The following is a 20,343-nucleotide window of genomic DNA, read 5'->3' as shown; positions in this document are numbered from 1 at the left end:
TCTGTTACTTCTATTTTTTTGTTTGCTAGTGTGCAGTGCAGGGTAATTGCATTCGTTTGACTATCCAGGCTAGAAATGACTAGTTGTTGTGTATTAGGAGGAGCACAGGAAGAAAGGAACAATGAAACATATTCTCGTACATGTATGTTTGTCTTAGAGCTAGTTTTATGGCAAGCACTCGTCCAACTGATTTATTAAGAGGATAGAATGTAATAGTTGTAGGGTGGCTAGCTGCACCGGATAACACACTATTCAGTAGAGCACTTGACTGCTGTTTAATCTGCTTTTCTCTTGGGTAGTGATTTACCTGTTGGATAGGGTGGTTGAATGTTCAACAACTATGACGACTATACAAAGTGCATATTTAGTTTAGACATAAAAATCTCTGACATAACTCATCAGTTGACCAAACACATTATGGTTCTGGCTACCAAACGATAGTTTTTACAAAATCATTTCTAATTTCCCTTTGTTGGCTATACTCACCTGACCCTCAATAACTCCAGGCATCCCCGGGGTCTAAATTTGGGTTAATTGGCCTGCTGTTTAACTATTATAATCAAGAGGAGCAGGCCTTGCTCAGTTGGTTAGTGAGCGGCTTTTGGAGCAAGAGGTCCCCCGGTTTGATTCTTGGTGACTTCAACGTCTGTTTCGACTTTCTTCTGATCCGTCTAGCTATAGCTTTAAATACTCTTAAAACGGATCACTAACAGAGGGAGTGGGGTTTAAGGGCACACCGTTGGCTTCCTCCATTGATACCAGTTTCGTAACTGAAGGAACTACCGACGTTAAATAAAGCGCCCTTAAGAGGAAAATATCTGATTCCATCAAAGAATTTGAGTGTATTTACTGTCTCTGAAAGGTCTGAGTAAAGGGAAAGGGAATATGCTTTGCAAAGGAGGTTTTTAGATCCATGCATTATCAGCACTGTTACTATTTATTTATTCTTAATTGAAGAAATGCTAAATGGATTGCAAACACTAGTCTTTTTGTCTCAAGGTCAACTTCATTGCAAAATTCTTCCCTTTTGCCATGTAGTATAATAATTATTTGATAGTGGTACATGTGCAAATTTCAGAAGTTTGACAAAATGTTAGGCTTAAATTGGGAGCAAAACTGACCATGTCCACACAGAGCTGAATTTACAATAAAATACTGTCATTCATGCATCAGTTAAAAGAAAAGTAGTGCACAGATTTCCCATGTGGTCCTTGACTTTTAAACTACATTCACGTGTATCTGACATATGTTAAAATATACAAAGGGAGAGATACCAATGGCGTTTGAATATGCAGTGCCTGGAAGCTAGCAACTCCATAGATTTTGAAGGGGCTAATAGTGTGAAAGTCAAAACAAAGTTATAGCTGAAATCCATGTAGAAGGCTTTGAGACGACATATCTCATTCTTTGTTTTTTCAGGGGGAGCAGCTCATCGTACTGGTGTTCAAGTTGGCGATAAGATTATAAAGGTGGCAATCTTATTTTCTTGTGTTTTTATTGTAAATTACCTCTATTGTTTTGTTTTTGGAATTTTGTCAGTATGGTGAGGGTCTTATGGCAGAAATAGGGGTTGAGAACAGTTCACCTGTCCATGCTGATCACAGGACGTTCTATTGCAAACAAAAATGTTATCAGTAAATATCAATTCACCCTACTTTTGAAGTTTCTTCTTTCTTCTTTAATGAGTAACCAAGAAATTACAAATCAGTTTGAATCAAAATTACTCTAACCTGAAGTTAACTGTTGCTACATGTATATGTAACATCATTCTCATATTTAGGTCAATGGGACCCTTGTGACACACTACAACCATGCGGAAGTTGTTGACCTTATTAAGTGTAAGTGTCAAGTGAAAGATATGAAGTTGTCATCATAATAATAATTATAATAATTATTATTGTTGTCATCATTATGCATCAGCTTGCAGGGTTTGAAGTTGCGACCAATACAGTCACATTTGCAACTGAATTTTTTCCCTTTGCAACTAAAATATCTGGAGAAGTCACAAATTTGCTACTTGTTTTCACCTTTGCTCTTTGAAAACAAAAGGGTTAGCAATTGCCATTAAATTGCTGCTACTTTTGCTAAACAAATAAAAAAAGGACAAAATTATTTTGTTTCTCGTCATGAATTTTCTTTCATTCTGAAGCGTAATTCAGCTGCGATGTTAGGTGCACAAATCCATTCCTTCAATAGCATTCACCATTTTCAGCGGTTCTTTACGCACAAGTATTGTGGGCTCATATTTTGTTTGGCTAAACCGCTTACAACACAGTGCAGCGCGATGATTTTGCGACTAAACTCTGCAAAAATGCAACTTAATTTCTGTATCTTGTCACGAAGTTGCGACTGGACTTTTTTTGTTAATTTTAAGCCCTGGCTTGCTATCTTTGTTGTCTTTATCATTTTCATAAACATTGTCATCATCATCAGCATAGTTGTTATCATCCTCATTAAAATAATTATCACCATCATTTTGCTTATATTTCATTTGGAATAATTGTTGCACTGGGACAAGTACAAGTTACACTTTCTCAGTGATTTAATCCTTTCACTCCCGAGGGGTTCCCCATTGACGAGTAAAGTAGTTTGATGTTAGACAGAGTAAAATCTTTAACTCTCAGTGGCTCTTAAGTACGGGAGTTAAAGGGTTAAACATTTTTAAGAATTTGTATTTTTTTCCCTAGCTGGTTCTTATGTTGCATTGACCCTTCTTGGAAAACCTCCAGCTCATCTTCAAGGTAAGAATATTTACATTGTTCTGCTCTGGCTATTCGTGGTTTGCATCCATGTGATGAGATGGCCATGTTGGTGAACAAAACAATAGAAAATGACCACTTAAGTTTTGCATACTAATAGAATATTCCCAAAAGACATTTTACTGCATTCTTCTGTACACCATCATGGCCGTTGTGACATCAAATGCAAACCATCATTATGGACTCCTGCTGGAACTAACTTATTAAGTGCTCCTACATTTTGTATGCTGATTTAATAAGCTCTCCCCATACCCTTTTTTCTACCAGGATACCTACTGACATGATAGTCCAGAATCTCTTTTCAGTTGCTTTTATAAAAATATTGTTGCTTGGCATCCTCTTCACCATCTACCATCTTTTGAATCCATACCAGTTGATGTGGTGACGTAATTTGGAGGACTCGGAAGAAAAATTTTAACGCCGTATCCCACAACCGCACAGGGCCTTAGATGTTGTTTCCAAACTCCCTGCAGTACCTTCCATTGCCAAAACTCAACAGATTATTCCGTGTCTACCACATTTCCTGTTACTGAATGAACATTCAAGTAGAAACGACGAGATCTAACCTCGCCTCTGCCATGTTGAATTCAAAAATAAGGCCGCGCGCGGTTGTGGGATACGGCGCTAAAGTTTTTCTCCCCAGTCCTCCGAATTACGTCACTAGATCACCTGGTAAGATTTCCATACACTGGATGCCATTTGTCTGCCCACATAAGAATGCAACAGCACTTTATTTGCAACCTCACAACTCAGATACAATGTTCATACCAACAAAAACTCTGAGAGTGGCTCTTTCTTTCTTTTTTTTTTTTTTTCGTCAACTCAACTTCATGGAGTACATGTATGACTGTATGTAGACTGACAAGAAAAAGGGGGTGGGTGGGTGGGAAAGCTGTTGCTTATTGCAAGAAAAAGAAAACAGGATCACATGACCGAATGTGATATCTGATATCCTGATTTGGGCCCAGCCCCCCATTCTGTGTGTGAGAACTTCATTTCTTGCCTCTTTTGCAAGCTGAGCTGGCAAGAAAAACATGTCATTTCTATTGGTTTGTTCATGATTTTCTCTTTCATTGAGTGTTTCATGCATTCTCTTGTTATGTTTCTTTTAACCCATTTATCCCTATTTAAAGCGGCACCCGTTGACAAGTAAAAATTATTGTCTAGTGTTAAACAGAGCAAAATCTACAAGTCTTACCCTCAGGAGGGAATTGGTTAATTGATAAATTTTGTAATTTAGGTTTTTGTGTTTTCAGCTTATCAAGGACGTGTTTTATGAATTTGACAATTTTTTATTTTTATTTTTTATTTTCTAAGGCTAAAAGATTGGAGTGTGAGTTTACAGTTCTGAATATGCATACATTTGTATTTGAAGAACACTCAAACTTTAAATCTCAGCCCCAAATACTAATAATTTGGCAGTGTTACTCGTAAGCCAATCTAAAGGTCACTAAATAAGTGATCTTGCAAAAGTGGCTTATCTGTGTTATTGTTATGATCCTGTGTCACCCAGCTATTCTTCCAGCATTAATTTCTGGTTTCATTTAACTGCATAGTCAGATCAAACAAAATTAATCTTTTGTACATGTAGTTCTAAGTGAAAGCAAAGAAATTGAAGCTCACTTGCCAAATAAATTACAATTTTAGCAAGAGATGGGTGTCCTATACCAACTCAATGACTTACATTGTATTGGCAAACCTCAAAAATGAAGTTTGAATTTATGTTTTACTTTTGCAGTTGAAAGGCGTGGATCAACATCACCACCACCTATGGTAAGATGCCTGGGGATATAGTAAAGCATGCCAAAATAAACAAAGTCCCCTGAAATGGGGTGTCAAAAAAGATGACAGTAATAATACATGTAAGTGATTCAAAGTCCAGGTGATAACAGATAAGTGGTAAACCCAAAGGTTACTTTAAATCAAAGCAGTCTAAAAAGCCTCTCACAGCAGCCGAAAAAGAACCTTGAGTAACGTTTCAATGTTTTGTATCATTAGTTGCCTAAAGATCCAGTGAAAGATGACAGGACAATGGCTGTTCAAAGAGTGCTTGACCAAGAAAGGCTGTTTTATAAGGTGAACAGTTTGAAACTGACTTATTTATAGTACACTGAGTAAAGGCAGCGGATGTAAAAATTAATAAAAATAAATACACAATGCTGTAAAAACTTGTGTATAAGCTTCACCTTTTTTATCAGAATTTGGCTCCAAAATCTGGGTTGTTGCTTATCATTCTATGCAATTATCTCTTTAGTGGGCATGAAAGATTCCAAGACCTTTGTTGTTGATCATTGTCTTTTATAAGATGTTGACTGGCTGGAGGAGATGTTGTTTTTGTTGGGGTCTTGCCTTTAAGAATGAATTTCATTCTACTTGAAGGACTGAATTTGAACTGACATTAATTAATATTGTCATCTCCATTACTTTGCAAAGCTTCTGGCAATGGCATTTATGGCTGTAATTTCAACTGAGAACTTTCCACTAAGTTTAAGAAATTAGCAATTGATTCATGATTTACATGTACAGTAGTTGTCCCACTGCATCATTTGTCATAATGTCATTTGTCAAAGATTGTGAAATTCCTGCGTTGCAGTGAGTTTTTCTCCTATCATTGTCTTCAGCCAGTCTTGAATAATAACACTTTTTGCGATTTGTGGCTGTGCTTTTCTGGTGTCCACACTGCTGAGAAATAAAATATTATGTCCTTAAGACTTTTTGGTTACTACATGTACATTGTAAGTACAGTACCATGCAAAAGAAAGTTGACGGTCTCTTTCGAGTCTTGATTCTCGACTCAATCCTCGATTCTCACGAGGATCGAGGATCGAGGATCGAGGAAAGACAATTTGAGAATCGTGTCGAGAATTGAGTCGAAGGAATCGAGAATTTAATGAGCTGGTTGCTTGACTGATTCCTCAATAGACTAATAGCACAAACGCAACTGGGAATACGAATAAAAGAAAAGCCTGCCAAAGTTTCTCGGAGAATGTTGTTTGGAAGTAATGTTGAAAACTGAGTGAGTTTAACCCTCTTCTGAATCCAGTTGCTGAATTTGGGAAAAAATCACAACGAACGACACTATTCTGTGCAATTGTGGAGGAGATAATTATACTTTGGCCATATGATCGAAGCATACTCAACAATCACACGGACTGTAAACAGTCTTTTGACACTATTGGACCAGCATGGTATTTCAAGTTTACGCTGTAAGCTTCTAATGGAGAGCGGGATCTGCCCTACAATTTAGCTCTAACCTACAATGTAGCTTGTTAGTGAAAATTACTTCCGTAGTACTTCGAGGGAGTCTTTGAAACTACATATGTATTCTGTGTGATTTTGGAGGAGATAATTGAGAGTGTAAACAGTCTTCAACACTATACACCAGAGTGGCATTTCAAGTTGATTCCGTGGGCAGTTCGTAGACCTTACTAGATAAATGTCATCAGTAACTCTGCAGTAGCAGACCTTCCTGGAAACAAATGTCCTCTGTGTACATGTATGTTAATTTCAGATTTACAAAACTGTTTCTTTGAACGTAAAACTATTCTGTAATGACTTGCTCAAGACCCCGAGTTTCATTGCTTGGCTTTGTTTGTTTATTCCCTTCTAAGAAAAATCAACAGTCACTGGGATCAGGTTAATTGGGGGAAATATTATTTACAAAAAAGGCAGGAGAAGCGAAAAAGACAACATGTTGCTCTCATATGCATTCCCAAGTACAAGTACAAGTACTTTGTCCTGCGATGATGCGGTTCTCGGTTCACTTGCAACACTTGTTGTCAATATAATTTTCCTTCAGATCATTGCATCATTGCGGCCATTTTTTCCATTTTCTAACAAATCCTGCCATTTTATAGGCTTCAAAACTTGCGAAAAACCAAGCATCTTTTGAAGGGAAGCGGGTCTATTCCTGATTTGATGTCACAAACTGATTTACATTGCATTAACTCTTTGTAAACATGTATGCAAAGTAGTTTGTGACGTCAATTCAGGAGTAGACCCACTCCCCTTCTGACTCGGTCATGAACAAAAGATGCTTGGTTTTTTCGCAAGTTTTGAAGCCTATAAAAAGGCAGGATTTGTTAGAAAAAGGAAAAAATGGCCACAATGCGTTTCGAACAGGTGCAAAGATTCATTTTAGCGAATAAAATAAATTGGGGTTAGGGGCACTTTAACAAATCACCGCAAATCAAATCAAATGTTGGTTTTTGAGGAGAGGAGAAAACTGGAGTACTTAGAGGAAACCTCTCGGTACAGAGTAGAGAACCAACAAACTCAACCCACGTATGACGCTGGGAATTGAACCTGGGCCACATTTGGTGGGAGGCAGGTGCTCTCACCATTAGAAAGAAAAGCACACTGAAAAGTTAAAAAAAAGAATTTTTCAGGGATTCCAGTTTTTCAATAACTGTTGCTTTTTATGACTGTGCAATATATATATTTTTAGAGAACAAAAGAGGAGTACATAAGAAAGCCTTCTGAAAAGTTGCAAAAAGAGGCAAGTGTTTATTACTTAAAAACCTTTATTTAAAGAGGGTAACACCTATTCCTATAAAAGTATTCTCCGTAGTGGCCCTCTAAAAACAAAATATTGAATAGAAATTACACCAATTAAGATAAAAGGATATAGATAGGTAAAATGGAGAATCTATTTACAAAGATATTTACAATGATATTAAAAATTTAAAAAATATTTTTAAATCTTTTTTAAAATTATTTATTTATTTATTTTTAAAAACCAACCTTTGGCCTAGGGTTAGCCAAATTGAAGTTAGGTTTACTTTCCAAAAGGTAAAACAATGACCTGCAACAAGTGACCTGTGTTTTAGACCCTCTGCAATTTAAACAACTTCGTCCTTGTCTTTCAGCACTCCAAGTGTTCACTTTCCTTACCAAACCATCCTTTGTTTTTTCAGCTTGCAGAATCAACCACTCGGATCAGAGTTGCTGAGGCACAATTGAATGCCTTGATTCAAACTCAGGCAATTTGAATTTTACCTTTATTTTTTTAACTGAAATAATCTTGTTGTTCTTCAAAGGTCTGTACCACCACAACTGTTTTTGACCTTGTGTATGACATCAGTATTCTCGGTTTAGCAATTGTATCATTGGAGCTAGTTATTAATTTTTAAGAGTTTTAAAAAAAACGTGATTGGTAATTTCTATTGGACCCACACCTTTCATTTGCTTGGTGATAAATTGAAATGGCAGTTGACCTGTTTGCTGGACAGGTCTTCTTTACTTGAGGACATCACTGACAATCAAGGGTTGATCCAAATCAAAACTTTTGGCTTCAAATGTTACATAGGTTTCTTCATCCCTTTCTCCCTTAATGGGGTTTCCCCTTGACGGGTTAAATTGTCTGTGGCATTAGACTGAAAAAATGGGTGACACTCTTTCGAGGGAAAGGTTAAAGGGGCCATGTCACACAAAATATATATAATTTCATGACACCCAAAATGAAAAAAAGTAGAAAGAAACATTGCAATAACCACATCAAACCGTTAAGCAACATGAAAGAAATACAACAAAAAGAAAGAGAAGAATGGATGGACACAAATGAACAAGATTGAAATTGATTGCATTTGGGTAATCTTGAAAAAATGTCAGCACAGTGTTTTCCAAGTTTATGGCAAATCGCCTGGATAAAGGCTGTGTTTGCTCAAAATCATCTTGTTGGTGATGTAACAATAAGTTTATCAGTAAAGGAATTGCACATTAATGTTTTTAAGTTTAAAGATTTCCCCTGAAGTAGCCCCTTTAAGCAAAAAAGGAGGGTGTACTTTTGAATAACTATCTACAAGTAATTCATTAATCTAATTTGCTTTTTTTTTTGTTTTCGTTTTGTTTTAAAATGTAGCCTTCCTCTGAGCTTTCCAACAATGGGCCCTTCTCTGCTCCGCCTGGTAAAACTGTAGCTCCAGTATGGCAGACAGTTACTCAGATACCAAACAGGTGTCACTCAGTACCAGCTGAAGACAACTTGAGTCCGCAGTTCGAACAGGATCCTGTTGCACTTTATGACAACTACATCCCGACTGCTTTTGTATCCCCTGGCGAGATTCCAGACCAAGGAGGGCAAAGGTCGTCAACGCCACCTCTGCCCCCAGAGAGAAAGTTCCTTCCAGCAGGGGAGCAGCTTGAGGTAACATGCTTTTTTGTCTTATGCACAGAGTCCTTTACTTTTCAAATCTATTATTGATTTGAGGTTTTCAAACAGTGGGTTCTTACTGAAACTCTTGTGGTGTTGGTTTGCCATGTGCAATATAGCACTGTACTGGAAACAAAGTTCAAAAATCGAATGAATCAAAAGTTAGAAGAGAAGAAAATTTTGTAACACTGGCATGTTGTAGATAATTTTTCGTTTCAGTTAGTTGTATTTTGAACTAGGTAAATTTTTAAACTGGACCTGTAATATTTTTTAAACTAGGTAATTTTTTTTAAACAAGACGCCTATAAGGGCGTATCCGTGGGATGCACAAACAGTTAACACAAATTGTCCAGTTACAGTGAACTACAACTACGGGTAAAGTTCGAAAAATGGGGAGAGATTACCAGAAAGATATAGCTATAATTTAACTAGAAGCTATTTGTTGTAAAAACAGAAAGAGGTTAATGCTACTAAATTATCCAGTGTAAACAACGAGGCCCTATTAGGGGTTTATCAGGAATACAGGAGATTTCGGTAAAAAACTTATAGGGATATGGGATATTTGGGGGGGGGGGGGGGGAAATTAACAGGATGCAGGATATTTAAAAAACCGAAATGGTATTATAGTGATACAAACCACAGACGCATAGCCTGATAAAGATACATATATTTCACTATATTTTGGGGGTATACACATTAAATTTATTAGGCACCAGTGGCTCCATCCCATTCCAGACAAGGCTCCAGTCCAGCTGCTTTCTTTCGTCCTGCACCAAATGGTGTGCAATCAGACAAGACTTTCCCTGTCAGAGAAAATGGCAAGAAAAAAAGCAAGGATGATTCCACAGGAATATATTTAGGCTCTCCTGCAAGAACACGGAAAAAGATATTGGTAAGAACAATGGTTTTCAAGTTGTTTAACCCTTTCACTCCCGAGAGTGCCACTTATAGATTTTACTCTGTCTAAGGCCAGACGATTTTACTCTGTCTAACGCCAGACGATTTTACTTGTCAACGGGGAACCCTACGGGGGTGAAAGGGTTAAGTAAGGGCAGTGATGCATGATGTTGTTGATGTCAGTGTGATGGTGGTATTGGTGCTGAGAAACGTCTTTGTATAAACAGCTGTAGGGAGAGGTGTACATGTAGGTCAGCGTTAGGGCACGGTCAAATGGATGTGTGCTATTTTTTTGTGATATGCATGTATTTTTCACTATGATGATGATGATGATGATGATGATGATGATGATGGCAGCGGCGGACTGACATTTAGGATAATCCAGGTTTCAGTTGACTTGTGATATCTTGCAATTTTTGTTGGACAGCTTCTCTAGTTGGACTTTTCTCTCGTTTTCCTGAAATCAGCTGAGTGTTTGCACCAAAAAATTAAGGTTCAAGCCTTGTTCTTAATCCTCCTGCACTTGTTGGTCTCTGTTGTGGTTGTTTTGGGAGTGATTGTTTTATTCTCTCCCAATTCTGTACATATTCTTTACAACGTCTTACTGTAGTTGATAAGAAAAGGGTATGCCTTACAGTAGTTATTTGTCTTGCATTTGGTTTATTTATTTCCCTTTTATGTTTGTTTGAGTTCTTTATTTTCTGAGCAATGTTGGAGAGGTGTTTTAATGGCTCTGTGCTTAAAAAACAAAAAAAAAAAACAGCAACAATAAAAAATCTGGGAAAAAAACAAGATTGTTGAAGATCACATTGATGAAGATCATGGTATTGACCTCACCTTGAAACCAACAGATTTGCTGTTGGTAACCTTTCTGTAAATTGTAGTTGAAAGCACTGATTAGTTGCCCTTTTTATTGCGTAGACATCATCTCTTCCTAAGGCTTGGATTCCACATAGTCACGAGAAACAAGCTATACAGTTGGGTGCTCTCAGTGGCAAAGGCAATATTTACAACAATGGCTCGCCCCCTCCAACACCCACGTCTGTATTTGAGCCAGTGGAGAAGAGAAGCCGTGATGACCCTGTTGAAGCATCCACTGATGGAGATGATGTCTCACAGTCTTCTTCCATTGTCAATAACAAGGGTGTAGTTATGCAGCATTGCCAGTCTACTAATTCCATCATGTCTATGGAAGATGATGACTTTGCTTCTGATGATGAAAAGGTGTGTGCCTATAAACTAAGGCCATTAATGTTACAGCAAGGATCTCAAAAGTGTGTTCATGTCTAAACAAGACTTTCTCATCAGAAGCCTAAGTTGGACTGTCTTGGCCTCCGATTGGATTGTGAAATCTCCTACCAACACTTATGCTGTGTATAACAGCATAAGTATATAATTGTATCTTAATGGTATGTAATGTCTCGTTAATGAGAATTATTGAATGGCCATTTGAAGTTATTAATATTGGTAACACTTTTTGAATCTTTTCTGTAACCCCCTGCATAAGTCTTTTCAAAAAATTGAGCCCGGGTTGTGTGTGACCAGTGAATCACCTTTATCTTGATCTCCTTTATCAGCTAATAAGGGGACTTGTTTTAGCAGTTGCAAACTTATTTTTAGTGGTTCTTGGCTGTGTGTTTTCTCTATAAAATTACAAAGACCTAAAGAATGTTTTCATGCTTAAAATACAAAAGTGACGTTCACTCTTAGCCCAAAAAGGAAAGTTCAGTTACGTTTATGTGCTTCATGCTCTTCTTGTTTGTTGTACTCAATAGATAGATGACCATGGCCCATTCAATAGTTTAGATATGCTGAAAAATAAACCAGGTACAGTAAGTTTAAAACAAATTATTGCAATTTGGTTGTCATTTTGATTGAGTTGGTTTTGAATGAAGTGTATATTTCAGTTTACAGTGTCCCCAGTTAGTGCTCCAGTGCCAGAATGACTAGACACTTAAATAAAGTTCCTTTCCTTTCCTTTTATATTTGAGGTGCAGGTTATAGATGAAATGAATGAAAGACATCCTCACACTTAACTGGACAAGCGATTGTCACTTTATGCGCCGATCAAATCAAAACTTCAACATCCCCCCCCCCTCCCCCCCGGGCAAACCCCGGCATTTGACCATCTTCTGTGCCCAGGGAGTAGGGAATTTTTACCTTTGCCTGTGTGGGGTGGGGAAAATTGAAGCAGAAGTTGATTGGCGCATTATAGACACACGGGAACACATGAGCCCAACAAACTGAGCAGCTTCATATCGTAGGCAGTAGAAATTGCACAAACTTCACGTAGGTGATGTTTTTGAATCCTGTTGAATCCACCTGAAATTTTCAGGTGTCTATAAAGTGACAGTTGCTGAAATTGTCCAGCTAAGTTGTTTGTTTTATGACATCTGTTCCCTCACTGGAAGCCATAACTCTCATGGTGTGTGTGTGCTACTACATCTGAAAAATATTGAATGAGGCTTGTCAGTGCAAGATGTGGTACATGTACCCTATCCTATATGGATTGAAAAGTGTATCATATACCAGAACTTTAGTATTTTAAAGGATAATGATATTGTTTAATTCATTTAAAATTATTGCAGAGAGGTTTCTAAACAAGGCAAAGTTTCAAAACTTGTTGTCAGTCATTTTGGTACACTCAATATTGTTTTTGTTAAAACATATGAAATGTGACATTAAAAATGATTTTTTTTTTGTGATTTTAGCTCACCTTGCAGTTTTTCTTCATTACCTTATATCCAACAACGATCCAAGTAGCTTGGTAAGATCTCATAGATTTTGGGTAATTCTGAAGAACAGCTCACGTCCACCGACTGTCGGCCGACTGACAGTTGACTGCTGGCCAACAGATAACTGACAGGCTACCGCTACCAACAGAGAATAATGCTTTTAGGGTTGGAATTGACTATCCTCATATTTGTCAACATTAAAAATTAATGGCCCAATGGCCTTCTTCGATAATAAATGTTAAGACAGCATAATCTAAATCCCAGGAGGTCACATTCTGTTCAATTTTTTTCTGATTAAGCCATTAAATTCTTTTTCAGTTCTTTTGGTTGGTAACAGATTCTTACAAGGAAGGAACCCCTAAGGAAATGAAGAAATGGTTTTATGAGATCTACTCTACATTTCTGGCTGATCATGCTGTATGTGTCAAATTTCAATGAATTGTACCAGTGCAACGGGATGCATTAAATGTTTACAAATGTGTGCTAACAGTTATTCTCACACACTGAATGTCATTTGTACCTGCTGTGCACAACAATGCAACAGCACGTTATCGACAGCACATTGACGGAAATGGAATATCAAGGCAAAAAGCCCAGCCCATAGAGAAAACAAAGAAAAGAGCCTACCTACACTTTCTGTCAAACAAAAGAGCTAATAAAACGGACCATTTCCCTCCAACTGGCTGAGGTGGGAGGGTGGGAAACCTGCTGCACTGATGGCAAGATACAAAAACTGAATCACATGACTGCATGGGTATGAAAAACGGATACCCTGCCTCATACCAGGCCAGTTAATTTCTTACCTCTTTGGCAAGCTCAACTGGCAAGAAAAACATTAGATTTTACTCTGGCTGTCCTAAAATCTTACTTGTTACAGAAGAACCTTTGGAAAATTAGGGGTTCTGAGGGCTATTGTAGAATGCAACTTGAAGCCGAACATCATTGTTTTAAGGGCCCACTGACGTATTTTTTGGGGTGCGTTGCTAAGGATGCAATGGTTAAGTAATTTGAAAGAATTTGACATTATTTTGGTCAGTTTCCAACTTTTGTAAGCCTATGACCCTAAATATGACGTCATCATACCACGCCCATGGTCACGTGACCAATAAAGGAAAACTCTAAATTTGTCTCCGTGTTACGCAATTTGGGTATTTAATCGATGGTTTGATAATTTGTATTTGTTTTTGCATCCAGCCAAGCATGGTTTTCTTCTTATTTTGAAAAATGTTCTTTTTAAAGACATAAACGATACTGAAATACCCATAACTTTTTCACAAAAGATGATTTAAAAAAATCAATGCTTAGCTATATTCTGTATTTGGGGGTGAAACGTGCCATGTCAAAAAAAAATTAATTCAATTTAAAACCGCTGGAAATTTAGCTTTTTTCTCAAACCGGAAGTCAGTTCATTTACGCATGCGCAGTTCATCTGAAGAACGCGCGCGAGGAAGGGCGAGGAAAAACCTTCGATGCAAACAACAGTTTGTGCGGTGACTTTTGCTTGTGGGAAGGCTTGTGGCTGGGTTTTCTTGTCAGCTCATGATATGATGACGTCAGTTACCGGAAGTAACATTTCACTTCCTTAGCAACGCGCGAAAAATCCGTCTGTGGTCCCTTAAGAACACAAAACACCAGTTGGCATTATTTTGGCAAAGGATGTCTTGTACAGTATACTATAGGCAGTCAAATCTATTTGAAGAGGAAGGCAGTTAGTTAACTCCTAAACAACAAGAAGGAAATGTTTTGAGAACTTCTTATGACAATAGCTGCTTGTTTTGTTGCTTACAGCCACTCAAAGTTGTCTTGGATAAAGAAACCATTGTGCAGCCAATTGGTAAGTTTTTTGCCAGCAATATAACACAGGGGCAACCTTCACGGTCAAGGTAACCTTTTGCATTTTCTGTTTTGCTTTTTTTCCTTTTGCAGAGAAATGTCTTGGTTCTGAAGATAATCTAAAGGAAGTGTTTCAAAAAGCAAGGTAAAATAATGTAGATTACTAAGCTGTTATTTAAATTTAAGGATCCAATAGTATTTTGCCTACTCCCTTTCAACTTTGGCTTCTAACATAGGTGATGCAAGTGTCTTTGCAACATCTAGTTTCATTGTATCAGCTTACACTCCTTCTCTGTGATAATGAGTTATACTGAAGCGTTTGCAGCATTACATGTACATAATTATTGCTATACCATTGTACATGTAACTATCTTTTATTAGTATCACCCAACTAGTGGACTAATGCAAATCCTGCATTTTGATTGCCTACATTACTAGAGGACTATTATTAATAGTCCTAGAGGAGTGAAAAGCATGATGCTTTCTTTCGTTTTAGTCCCAAATAAATATTTCTTCAACTTGCATTTGCTAACTTTATTATTGCCTTTTCTGTCCGACTAGTTAGGTGATACGAAAACAATTAGACCCTTCGCCCTCAAGGGCTATTGACCCTTGCCGGCTACGGGTCTAATTGTTAATTGTTGTTCTTTGGTTTGTCAAATCTTGGCCAGCTCTTTCTCAGTTTCTTTCAGACTCACACCAGTTTTTAATAATCCAGAAGTGAATCTTGATCATTATAATTCGTCCTCCTGCCCCTTCTCCTCATTATCATCATCATCATCAAGCAAAAGTTTTTAAGCACCATTTCTGTAAGTTCAATGGTGCACTTACAATAATAGTGAAAACTGTGGTGCCAAAAATTGTTCTATTACAATAAAATAATGCTGGCTATACCACAATGGTCAAATGTCATTCAAAACTTCTTGCCATGATTTGACAAATTAACCAAACTTGTTTTGAGTACATGTACTATGACTGTGCAACCAGCCCTTCAGTCTTCAGTATCAGCACGTTCTACGGAATACTCAAAATTGCGTCTCAGTATTCTCGAAAGGCTGTTAACGATAAGGACGCTGCTGCCATTCTGCTGGTATGTGTTGTGTTTGGGGCTTAATTGAAGTGGCATTTGTCACCTCCTGTTTGATATTTGCAGGATTGCCGCTGGCGTTGAAATAGCTGACCAATTAGCAGACTTCAGGAATAAAAGGGCACTTGGTCTTGGAAGTTTGTTTGGTGATCATCAGCTTAAAGGTATGTTCTTTCTTCTCTTGTGTATTCCCAGTATTAGAGTATCCGTACCTTCACATGGAAGGGAGTTTCTACTATTTTCCAAGCCTCCTTCCCCAGCCTACGAATCTATACTACTGCTCTCATGACTGGAAAATCCTAGCACTCAGCTATTAGCTACCATGCTTCAGGGGAGATGTGCACCAGTTAGGCACCAGTTAGAGTGAACCTGTATTTATAGTGGAAAAAGGAAAGAGAGATGGGGAAAACTGCGAAACGATCCACACCCAGTCACAATATAATTTTTAAAAAAAATTATACTGGCCTTTGCACGGTATTGATATTCAAACACTAATTGACCAATTTCAACATAATTCAGTCCTAAACAAAAGGCATCATCTCGAGGTTCCGGGGAATAAAATCATACAAATCCTTATATTTATTCCCCAGAGCCCCGAGATTATGCCTATTGTTTAGGACTGAATTTTAATATATTGAAATTGGTCTACTACCGGTAATGGGAAAAAAGGTTTAAAGCATTTTAAAGGTTTTGAAGGTTTGGAGCCTTTCAAAGTTTGTACTTTGTGTGAAAGAATTCACGTATTGAGTAAATTGGCAACCAAACTTTGTTCACTGAAACAGAACAAGGTAATTGTTTTGTTTGTGCGCTTTTTACAGCTTTGTAATTTTCAAAACTAGAATTTTAACATGTATTTTAGGTTATACACAAAAGAAATATAGGAGTGATTAAAACAAAGGAAACCAAAAGGTTTAAAATCTTTGAAATTATTCAAACGAAACAATCCAAACCATAGATCAAACCATTTGAATGCTAAGTGAAATGATCAATTTATTTTTGGCGTGATGGTTACAAATTTAGTACAAAAACTAGCTAGTAGTGTAATGCTAGTTCTTCCACTGCAACTCAAAAAGTACTCATTGTCTGTGGATGAACATTTCCCAGGATATTATCCAACTAATTTGTACCTAAATTTTCAAGGTCCTTTGCCCACATTGTGAGAGAAAGAACAATATTTCCACAAACATCCCAATCGCGATCACTGCTGTTTTTCTTGCTGATTTGAAGTGCAGCTTTTTCTTTTGTTCTTAATTGAAAACAAAGATGTTTTGAAGCTTTCTTTTTACGAGCTTAATGCACATGAAATTTACTTTCCATTTCTGTTTTCAGATTATTACAGTTACTGTGTAATCTTAAAATCAAGCGCTTAATTTAGCGTTACACATTAATTTTTGTAACGGCCTTGAACACCAACATCGTGCACACAGCCTTTCACCCTGCTTGGCTGATTTTGTTTGTGAAATAAAATAATCAGTTTGCAGTGGTCAGTTTGACAATAGATCCCAGAGTTGTGTGAAAACTGCATTTATTTAATTTTGTAACAGATGATTACATGGACAAGGGAAAGGAACTTCAAGTTGTGGAACAGACTTTGATGCCACACTTGGAAAGTGTATTGTGAGTTTTCATAAAAGCCCAATCTTTGTTGGTGTCATCAGTCTTTATTCATTGCATTATCATAAATTCCTCACAAAATATAGGTGTGTGAAGGCAGGTACAAACGTCTGACTGGTTGAACTTTAATCGCTCACCTCGGATCGAGCAAAAAACGGTTTTGTAAGCCAAAAATCTTTAACGTTTGCCCCCGATTTCACCAAGGTTAGCTTAAAAATTAGGGTGGGTGATTTCTGGAGTCCTTATCATTTTTTTACGTTGATCTGAGGTGGCCGATCCTAGTTGATTGGGTCCGACTCTTGAACCTGCCTGATGTGTGATGCAAGCAAATTGATATAATTTCAATAAAATTATAAATGCTCCAAAAATCTGAGGGCAAACTTGTAAGGAAGATATAGGTTGTAGTGAAACATGGGCTGTCTTTACTGTAGTTAAGATACCTTTACTTAACCCATTGACGCTTAGGAGTGGGACTTAGTAGATTAATCAAGAAATATTTTTTCAGAATAACATTTGTCTAAACCTAAGAAGGCTAAAAGATAGAAGAAAATAATGTGGCAAAGGGCATAGAAATGGTCAATGTGTCAACAATTTTGTTGTCGATTGTAGGTCATGTTCTAGTGTCACATTAGGGTCTTTGTGAAACTGTCTGTAGGATTACCACAAAAAATGTCCAACAAATTTGTTTGTAAACATAATTTTCTTTGGTTTAAACTTATTCTGTAGCAAGAGTGGAGCTTCCCTTTAAACAAGCAAATTTTGTTTGTTATTTTCTAGGGCTGAAATGGATTCAAATACAAATACAGACACTTCTCAAATGGACAGAAAGTAAGTTGATATTGAAGGGCTGAATATTGAAAGTGACCCTAACAGAAATCTCAAGGTTGGTCACCAATATTTTCCCTGACTTATCAAATGGATTTGAAATAAGTGAATTGATTTATATTCTGTATCTTAAATAGCTGAACAGGTCTCCCACTCATATTGAATCTATGTATTGCTGTACAGTCATAGTGCCATGTGTCATGCTAGTTCACTGAACTCATAGTTTTCTTTGTTGTCATGGAGTGATGTGTGGTTTTTCAATGCAGAACTCCTGTAGGCTTAATTGGTTGCAACATGATCAAGAGGAATATTGTTTATACCACTCTCATTTACATGTACTACTGCATTTCTCTTTGCTGACTCCCTTTCATATTTGTGGGATATAGATCAATTGAAGCCTTTAAGTGCTACTGTGGTTCTTTATTGACTCTGAGCTTTCGCCGATCTACAGCATCATCAGGGAGAACGTTAAAATATTTGCACTATGGTTTTAAACGTTGGAGGTGCCACTATAAATTAGCATAGTGTAAAACTAGCCAGTAGGACGCATGAAAACTAATGACGTGATAAAATGTTCTAAATTCTGTGTGCAAAACAGTTCATGAAATAGCTGATTAAAATAGAAGATCCTCACGGGAGTTCAGTCAATGTTTATTATGTTTATTTTGTACTTATTCATTTTGCATTTTTATACTTTCACTTCATAGCTCTGCAATGGCATCTGCTCTGACCACATTTTTAAAACAAGTAGGACTTACTATAAAGGTTAGTGTTGATGCTGTCATTTTTATATTAATTATCCATAAAGTAGCAGCATGAGTCAGAAGAAATCAGTGATGCCAGTGGATAAACAGTTTGTACAATGTAGTGCTGAGATGAATCATTAATTTTCTTTTTCTAGCAACAAGGAAACAATGCAAATGTTCTTGACAGATGTTCAAGCTTCACACGGAAAGAAAACAAGACACTATTCAAAATTAAAACGAGTAAAAAGGTAGTTATCAATGAAAAATTTCATTGCCTGTTGCATTTTTGAACTTTCTTATTTCTACCTTTGAGGGAAAAGATTCCATAACCCTAACCTAACCAAAATAATAATTAGATAGATAGATAGATAGATAGATAGATAGTTTATTAAAAACTGCATCGCAGCCAAAGGCTGAATTACGCAATTATTTACAAATGCTTTACAATACTTAAAAAATTACAAATGAATCCTAGATAATAAGTCAAAAACTGATTATTAAGACAATATTAAAAATTCCATATAAAGTATTTACGTTAAAATATCTTAACTTATAAAGTATGTATATATATGGGATAAAACTACAGCCTGGACTGTTTGGACATCGCATATATAAAAGTGTTTCTTGTTCTGTTCGTACAAAGCTTTGGCATATTAAAATGGCGCGGTCGTCTTAGGTTATAGCGTGAGTTGTCATAGTCCGGTGGAAGGAGCGCTTTCAATTTATGGTTTGGGTCGTTGACAATGTTATCAAAAAACTTGCTGCATAGTACGTAATGATGCTCCAAAATGGGTGTTACCCCCACCTCTATTGCCGAGTTGCACTTTCCTGATGTTATTATTGATATTGCTCTTTTCTCGAGCCTTACCAGCTCGTTCTTTAAGTACTGTGGGAGACCGTTGGAAAAGACAGGTGCCGCATAATCTATAACAGATCTCACGCACGATACATAGAACATTGCTAGATCTTGTTAGGAAATAGAGCCTCTTGCTAGCCTTTTTGGTTATCACAGTTACATGGTCGTTCCATGTTAGATCGTTCGCTATTGTAAGGCCTAGTAGCTTTGTACTAGTAACTAACTCTACCTCCTTCCCTTCTATGATGACGGGATCATTATTACTTATGATGATGATGACGATGATCATAATTATGACGGGGATCATAATTACTTAATTAACTTTATTTCTTCTGTGTCACATAGTTATTTTCCCCCTATAATCTTAAGTGCTTAATGGGATGCCTTTGGCAAACTGCCTTGGCAATTCCTTGCAAAACTAGGACTACTCAAGGAAAGACGAAAATCTTTGACCTTTTGATTAGATCGTTATTGCTCTTCCAACTAAGGTACAAGGCCAGACGGGAGCTGCTTTGGTTATTTCAGAACAAATGGCTGTCTTAAGTTGAAATTATCTTAACTCTAATTCTATTTTGAACAACAACAACATTAACATTTCAAATGAAATGTGCTGTTTGTCATTTTTTTTTAGTCTTCATGATTGTAAAATTGTGAAAATCATTTTTATTAAGAGGCGGAAGTGAAATCTGGAAATGTCCTGTCAACTTTAGATATGTATTAATTTTTTTATTTCACAGAACAAAGGACACCATTTTGTCAGTACACATTACACCAGTTTGACCTTTTGCAATCACTGCAATGGCCTGTTGTGGGGGATTGGGGACCAAGGCTACCAGTGTT

The 20,343-nt window shown here is 37.0% G+C and overlaps 1 protein-coding gene and 1 pseudogene across 1 annotated transcript in view; one reads left to right on the top strand and one right to left on the bottom strand.

Moving 5' to 3' along the window:
- The window catches only part of LOC138030849 (rho guanine nucleotide exchange factor 12-like), a 70,335-nt gene that overhangs the window by 2,634 nt on the left and 47,358 nt on the right, over positions 1-20,343 (top strand). The window contains exons 4-24 of the mRNA XM_068878712.1: positions 1,420-1,469; positions 1,781-1,838; positions 2,688-2,741; positions 4,498-4,532; positions 4,758-4,835; positions 7,207-7,257; positions 7,676-7,741; positions 8,620-8,904; positions 9,620-9,802; positions 10,729-11,031; positions 11,583-11,634; positions 12,519-12,574; positions 12,861-12,959; positions 14,331-14,376; positions 14,469-14,520; positions 15,529-15,626; positions 17,007-17,079; positions 17,854-17,904; positions 18,609-18,666; positions 18,803-18,895; positions 20,241-20,343. The exon at positions 20,241-20,343 is cut by the window's right edge and continues 3 nt beyond it. Coding sequence (XP_068734813.1) covers positions 1,420-1,469; positions 1,781-1,838; positions 2,688-2,741; positions 4,498-4,532; positions 4,758-4,835; positions 7,207-7,257; positions 7,676-7,741; positions 8,620-8,904; positions 9,620-9,802; positions 10,729-11,031; positions 11,583-11,634; positions 12,519-12,574; positions 12,861-12,959; positions 14,331-14,376; positions 14,469-14,520; positions 15,529-15,626; positions 17,007-17,079; positions 17,854-17,904; positions 18,609-18,666; positions 18,803-18,895; positions 20,241-20,343 — 1,944 coding nt within the window. The remainder of the gene's footprint in view (positions 1-1,419; positions 1,470-1,780; positions 1,839-2,687; positions 2,742-4,497; positions 4,533-4,757; positions 4,836-7,206; positions 7,258-7,675; positions 7,742-8,619; positions 8,905-9,619; positions 9,803-10,728; positions 11,032-11,582; positions 11,635-12,518; positions 12,575-12,860; positions 12,960-14,330; positions 14,377-14,468; positions 14,521-15,528; positions 15,627-17,006; positions 17,080-17,853; positions 17,905-18,608; positions 18,667-18,802; positions 18,896-20,240) is intronic.
- On the bottom strand, positions 18,943-19,792 carry LOC138029544 (uncharacterized; annotated as a pseudogene).

This window comes from Montipora capricornis, chromosome 13, assembly GCF_036669925.1.
Source record: "Montipora capricornis isolate CH-2021 chromosome 13, ASM3666992v2, whole genome shotgun sequence".
Lineage (NCBI taxonomy): Eukaryota > Metazoa > Cnidaria > Anthozoa > Scleractinia > Acroporidae > Montipora > Montipora capricornis.
The sequence above is the reverse complement of the archived record's forward strand: the minus strand, read 5'-3'. Positions and strand labels throughout refer to the sequence as shown.